This window comes from Pyxicephalus adspersus, chromosome 2 (assembly GCF_032062135.1).
Source record: "Pyxicephalus adspersus chromosome 2, UCB_Pads_2.0, whole genome shotgun sequence".
Taxonomy (NCBI): Eukaryota; Metazoa; Chordata; class Amphibia; order Anura; family Pyxicephalidae; genus Pyxicephalus; species Pyxicephalus adspersus.
This window is the reverse complement of record NC_092859.1, coordinates 23,230,030-23,237,261: the sequence shown is the minus strand read 5'-3', so window position 1 is coordinate 23,237,261 and position 7,232 is coordinate 23,230,030. Positions and strand designations below refer to the sequence as shown.

General features: G+C 36.1%; 1 protein-coding gene across 1 annotated transcript in view; it reads left to right on the top strand.

Annotated features, from left to right (window-relative positions):
* The first annotated feature begins 1,847 nt into the window (after positions 1–1,847).
* Positions 1,848–7,232, top strand: part of SVOPL (SVOP like) — a 15,551-nt gene continuing 10,166 nt past the window's right edge. Inside the window, exons 1-7 of the mRNA XM_072399941.1 lie at positions 1,848–1,967; positions 2,586–2,677; positions 3,925–4,023; positions 5,083–5,154; positions 5,477–5,601; positions 6,600–6,663; positions 7,096–7,221. Of these exons, the coding sequence (XP_072256042.1) occupies positions 1,865–1,967; positions 2,586–2,677; positions 3,925–4,023; positions 5,083–5,154; positions 5,477–5,601; positions 6,600–6,663; positions 7,096–7,221 (681 nt within the window). The 5' untranslated portion in view covers positions 1,848–1,864. The remainder of the gene's footprint in view (positions 1,968–2,585; positions 2,678–3,924; positions 4,024–5,082; positions 5,155–5,476; positions 5,602–6,599; positions 6,664–7,095; positions 7,222–7,232) is intronic.

Below are 7,232 nucleotides of genomic sequence, written 5' to 3'. Positions count from 1 at the left end.
AAAACTGAGCCACAAGGAATTTCATAGCTCTTAATTTTATTTCATATATCAATAATACTTCCAGCATGCAGTAAACTAAAATGTGTTAAGCTATATTACATATTTGTGGTGTAGTTCCCCTTTAAGGAGGTGAATTGGATTTTGGAGGAGGCGGGGCTTTGCACAGGTACTGGGGATAACATTTCTCATGATAGAATTGAGGACAGATATCAAAGCTGGGGGTGCACAAGGTAAGTCAGATACTTCATCATATTGGGGGGACTTTTACATGATTATGGGAGATCTGTGTCATTTCACACATACTTGTATTTATTTTGTTTGGATGAATAAAGAATATTAGCTATTTTAACAGATTCTTGATGCTTTTTCATAACATGTATATGGAGGGCAGCCTGATCCGAGTAGGATAAAATACCCCAATGAAATCTTTTTAGTAGATACAGTTTTACCAAGTGGCAGACATAGCACACAGTGGGCCCCTGTGCAGAACTGATTTGGAACCCTCTCCGTTGAACCTAATTGGGTCCACTGTGGGGCTAAGGAGGGTTCGGGGCCATTGTGCTGCTGCACACTTTGCACTTCCCTATGTCCACCCCTGGTTTTACTTTTATTATAAATAGGAAAGTAGATGGATTACAAAGAAACAAATGTCCATTATTTCAAGTATTGGGAAAAAATATTAATGGGTACACAACACGTACCACCCTGAGGAGCATAAACCTGGCAGCCGGGCCAGAGGAAGGCAAAATAATTAGAGGCAGAAAATTCCTAAAGCTGATCAGAAATTCCCAGATTATCAATATACACCCCTTTCACTTATATTTATATTATAATGTATTTCTAGGCAAAACCTAATTCTTGTTTTGGATACAGGTGTGGGGGCCCTTCTGTAATTTTTTTTGGTGTCTGTGTCCCCCTTGGTGAGTTTAACCTCTTTGGCCATTGTCACAGAGAAAGAAAGTTATGAGAAAGCCAAAATGTAGCATATAATGTAAATGAAAGAAATCTAAAACTAATATTACTATGAGGGCTTTTTTGGTCACACAGCTTTGTACCTGCTTGTCAAAGTTTTATAAAAAAGTCTTTGGGATTAAGATACTCCATGCACTTATAGGTTACCCTTCTGAACCTTTTTAACACGGGGGAACCCTTTAAAAAGCCTTCTATAATTACTATATGCACAGCTGTATATTAGTGTGGTGGTCAGTGGAAAGAATATTAACCATACAGATGGGCAAAAAGAACATTGGTGTCTCCTGAGAGGTCCATATTGCTCATTGCTCAAGCAACCCCTGGGAATCAATGGAGGAACCCTAGGGAAATGGGGAGAAACACTGCCCTAAATGTTTAATTATTCTGGATTAGTTTGAATTTTTCTGTTTTCCAAAAACAATTATAAAAACCCTAAAAAGGGAAACATTATTGGGTTGGACTGTCTTATCTTTTTATGCAGTGAGTTTACTTTAAGGATGGAGAGCTTTTAGTTTGCATTTTGGTTATATTAGCATTTATTTGGGAATAAAAAAAAAACTGTGTTTATTCCAATTATGGTTAAGAAAATATCCTGTTCTATGTATATTATCCTTCTTTACAAGTGTTGTGTATTTAAAGTAACACAGCTTTGCCATACAGTATGTAGTAGGATAAACTTTCTTTGTACTCAAGTGAACTTTCTCTGCTTGTCATTGTATAACTTTAAGGGGAATAAAGAAACACAAAGAGTACATATAGGAAATGTAAATTAACTTACATCTTTGTTCTTTGCCTAACTTCTTTTTTAATGAAAGCTTTTCTTTTTTACAGTTCTTTTTATACAATTTTCTTCACTGTCTTTTCACAGTATTTTGAATTACAAAACAAGAAAATGTATCAGGTAACACAGAGGATAATTGAGCCCCAGCTGACGAAATATGTGAACACGGTGAAGCTGGAGGAGGTGACGCCTCGTGTTACCGAATCCTCAAAGAGTAAGAGATCATGGAGTAATGTTCATCTGATGAGAATATCACAGACATGGGGCTTTAGTTACAATCGTGGGCCTGAGCCTAGGGCGGCCGGGTTAGAGGGGGCTGCAACAAGCTTCATTCTATACAAATCATGGTAGCTTTTGCCTTTCTTTTAGGTTTTCCACTGTGTGCTGCATGCGAGATAACTAAAGTTATTAGTAACAAAAATATTTATTGCTTTAGTATTCCCAACCTGAAAACTGCTTCAATACCTTATGGCAACCAATCGTATTAAAATATTATTCCAATTAACCAGTAATGTTGTTATTTGGATTTTGGCTGATGGCAAAACCATTTGGTTTAGTTCTTAAAGAAAGTAAAAATCTTCTTGAATGAGTTATGTTTAGTACACAGTGAGCTAAAAAGAAAATACTGAAAAGAAAACTAATGCAGCACAACATGTAAGGGCTGGTAAACTGCAATATATTACATAATTGTTTTGGGGTTTATAGATACATTAAGAATGTGCTGAAAAATAATGTTGAAACAATATTGGTTGATAGGATGCAATGCAATGAGAGACATTGATAAATAAGGACCGGCAGCTATATATCTAATAACCCCTCATCTCATCTCCAGCTACAAAGACGTATTCTGTAGAAGAAGCTGTTGAGACCATTGGATTTGGCCGCTTCCATATTATGCTGTTTCTAATTATGGGCAGTACTGGGGTAAGTGAATTCCCTAGTACATAGAGAACAACAAGAACTAAAATGAAACACAATGGCCCTGATTCCTCAATGAAATGCACTTGCTGGACGCGCGTACGTTCGCTCTTCCAGCGAGCCGGGTTTCCGCAGTCCGGAGTCGAGTGCGCTCGTACACTCACCCCCTCGCTGCCAGCTGGATTCCTGCCAGCCGGATTCCTGCCTTGATAATAATGAGCAATAGGGGTTGCGAATCTGCCAATTAAGGCGATTAGATTTCAGCTGCGCGATTAAGAAGGATCTGTTAAGCTGTCAATGGTGAGATCATAGCAATTAAATAGCGCACACCTGCTCTCTGTTCTGTGCGTATCTACAGTCCATTACAGGTCAATTAGAATTTTTAATGCTTCATCTTCTTTTGGGTAAGTGCTACTTTTACATTACTCATTCACGAAATAATTAATTTATTGTTACATTTGTTGCACTGTTTTTATACTTTTTGGTTTGCTTTGCAACACTGCAAACTAGTTGGGATCAAGCTGTATATATACTAGTAAGCACTTCATAAATATGTCATCTAACAATAGTATGAATTGTAAAAAATTCTCACCAAGCATTTGTGATCTAAAAGCTGCCGGAGATGCGCGGCTCCGGCCGCAAGCTCATTCAGTTGCTGAATTGCGCGACGGCTTACGATTTCGGATCGTGAATACGAATGCGCGAGCGAGCTTCCGATTTTGCTTGATGAATCAGGGCCAATGACTTGATTTCAGTAGGAATAGTATTGGCTTTTTCTGATTGCTAATTCAAATAGGTTGCAGTACATCAATCTAGCCTGCAGGGGTCAGTGTGCCAATTAGCAATTAAATACAGGCCTTGGCAAGTTATAGACAATAACAGTTATTAATATTTTATTATCATCATGAGTTTTGTTATTATCTGATAATAATATATATTTTTTTATCTTTTAGGATTTGTCAGGTTTTTAATTTTTCTTTGTTTTGCTTTTGTTAATAATATATTGCTTACACTACTGTGTGCATAAATATATTTATATAGGTGATATATGAAATTAGATTTTGCATGTAGAAAGTATTTTACACATGAGACATTTCAGGGGGGTCCCGGCAAATTCAGGCACTGATACCTGGACTACTGGAGAGCAGTAGAGCGCAGTATTTTTCTTTTCATTTGTAACTCTATATTCAGCCTCTTCAATCAATGTTGTATTTTCTCAGAACACTGCTGATGTTACATTTTTCCCCTTACAGATTGCAGAAGCGATGGAGATCATGCTCCTGGCTGTCATCTCCTCCTCCATCCGATGTGAATGGCACCTTCAGAGCTGGCAGGTGGCCCTTGTAACAACGGTGAGTTTACAGGCCAGGCTACAGACCTTAGAAATTCATTTTTCAAATCTTAAAAGGGAAATCCTATTGAAGTTTTTTTATCTTTTTTTATCATAAATCAAAAAAAAATCTCTTAAGATTAAAGTAAAGAAACAGAAAAGCAGGGTTTTTTCTTAGGCCGTAAATGATTAATTTTATATTTTACAAAACAACAAAAACATTTCTTTAGAAGCAATACACATTTACATTGATGAAAGTCTCCTACCACTTTTGCAATAATAGGGAAAGAAGGGCTCCATCTAAACAACAAATGATCTAACAAAGTTTATATTGTTGTATGCGATTCCTTTCCTTCGCAATAGGGTTAGGGGAGGAATTGCTAATGGTTATAAACAGATCATTAATCACTGTTATAGTGCTAGATAGCAAAGAAAATATATGCATTAGGTTCATGTTAAAATGTAAGGTAAAATTCATGTGATATTGGTTTACAGATTGTATCAATTATTAAATTATTTAAATGTAAGTATTTAAATATATACATTAAAGTAAAGGGACAAAAGGATAAAACAAGTGGAAACGTATGCATCAAATAATCTGTGTTAATGTGTTAAAAGTTAGATATTAACATAGAGGTCAAATCCATATGTAGAATAACTATAAATCAAACTTACAGAGATCTGCATAAGAAACACATATGGCAGTGCTGCTGGTCATCCGGTTGTTCAGACAAATGTTTAAATGTTTTTTGAAGTTTGCTGAATCCTTTCAAATCAGACCAGACAATCAGATGTGTACCTTGCCAACTGTTTGCTTGGTATGATAACCATCAAATTACAGCCGAAGGTAGCGGGCAGAGTTCCTATTGGCAGAGTTTCAATAACCAATATAAACAATGCTTGATGTGTGTCATTTGGCAAGGTAAACATTGACAGGGTAAACTTTGCCAACTTGTTTGAGTTTTGTCTGCTGTAATTTCTTTATATGTTCACAAAAAGTCTAACCAAAATCTCATCCCTTGTCCTATTCTTGGCTGAGCACACTATACCTTAATACCCTAATTTTTATACCCTTTTTCAGATGGTATTTTTCGGTTACATGATATTCAGCATCATTCTCGGGCTCCTCGCTGACCGATATGGACGCCTAAAGGTGAACGTGATAGAAAGTTTTTTTTATAAATCAATCCTAATCATCAGAAATGATAAAATATATATTAAAAAAAATAAAATAAACGTTATAAATATATATTAAGCTGCACATTGATAGGTGTATTAATAAAGCAGTGAATCTGACATTCACTGAAACATTCCCTGGTGCAGAATCTTCCAGGCCAAAGTGTTACAATGGAAGGAATACCAAAAGAATGGGGGTCTGGGTGATTTTATAAATATTGGTTCTGCCAATAAAACAGCAGTGCTAGTAAAAGTGATAGGTGATCTTTAAATCATGATTTCACCACCTCTCTTTTCAGATATTGGTCATCTCCTTCCTGTGGGGGGCGTACTTCTCTCTACTCACCTCCTTTGCCCCCACATATGGTTGGTTTGTTTTCCTGAGATGTATGGTGGGATGTGGAGTCTCTGGACATGCACAGGGGTACGACCAAAATATTAATAGGTTCAGATAGAATATGTTCAGTTATTATTGTTTATTGTTTGTTTCAAAACAAAAATTTCCTCCCATGTGTACATACACTGGCATTTTACTCAGTAGAGGACAAAGTTCTATTTAAATAAAACCATGTCCCCAAGGGAGCTCACAATCTAATGACCCTACTCACACATATTGGGGCCAATTTGGTCAGATGCTAATAACTTCTCAGTTCTGCAACTTTTATTTAAAACAATACCTTTTGATTCTCCTTGATCAAGTACTTTCTTATAACATTCTGCCCCATCTCCCAACAATGCGCCTATGTGTTGTCACTATGGGTGAGAATCGATTTATTCAACTTGGTAAAAGTTATCATGAATATTCAGTTTCAAGGTGAAATTGAATCAAATCAGCTAAGAAGAATTTGACTTTTGGAAGAAATTCAACTTTTTTTTGCAAGTTTACATAGGAAAACCTATATCGAGAGTATTTAAGTCATTGGAAAGGCCCCCTTTCTATAGAAAGAAATGAGATAGGTGAGTTTCTTGCATGTACTATATACACCCTGAGGTCATAATTCTACCCACATTCTACTTGAAATGGGCGCAATTCTACTATGTAAATGCTCCATACACACCGGGCATCCAAAAATCATTCAAGAAGAATCAAGTAAACAAAATTTACTGCTGGCAGAATATTCTATTAATAGAAGAATACCTTACTAATAGAATATTCTACCAGAAAACTTCTACTATGCGATTCCACCAAAATTCTTTATGAAAACTGAAAAATTCTACAGCTTACATTGACTCTATGTAATTGTATATTACTGTAATAAGTGTCCCTGCAGCTGCAAGTCCTGATTCTACCAAAATTCTAAAATTTGTCCAATTTTACCTTATCTGTTAATCTACTGTAATTCCCGGGCAGGATCTACTATTGTCACAATTAGTAAACAACCCCATTATAGATGCTTAGTCAGCTCTCTTCTTTTCTTTCAGGCTAATAATTAAAACTGAATTTTTGCCTAAGAAATTCCGTGGGTACATGCTTCCTTTGTCACAGGTAACAGGTCACAATTTTATTTTTTTAATTTAGTAAATGCAGAATCTAGTATTTTTAAATATTGGGTTTACTACGTAACACAAAGAGCAAAATGTAACAAAATCCCATGTCCTGACCATTAAGTGAGCATTTTCATTGTTACAACTCTTCTAATTATGCAATAGATTACCTCTCATTGCTTAAGGAGGAAAACTGTCAGTAACAAACAAACCATGATCTGTATGCATTACATAGAGGATATCAAAGACCTAAAAACAGAAAGGTTTAATTTGATATTTGAAATGTTGATGACGGGGGAAAAGAGGAACCAGGGAAGGCAAAATATAAGCAGATTAAATTGTAATTTATGCTCACGGACCTAATCTGATTTATTGGTAGAATCTCATACATACATGTTATATGAATATATGAATATGTTCCATCTCTCCACAGCTCTTTTGGCTTGCTGGATCCTTACTAATCATTGGTGTGGGATCTGTGGTCAACCCAACTTTAGGATGGCGCTGGCTTGTTCGTCTGGCATCTATCCCCGGGATCATACTTATCATCGTATTCAGGGTGAGATCTTT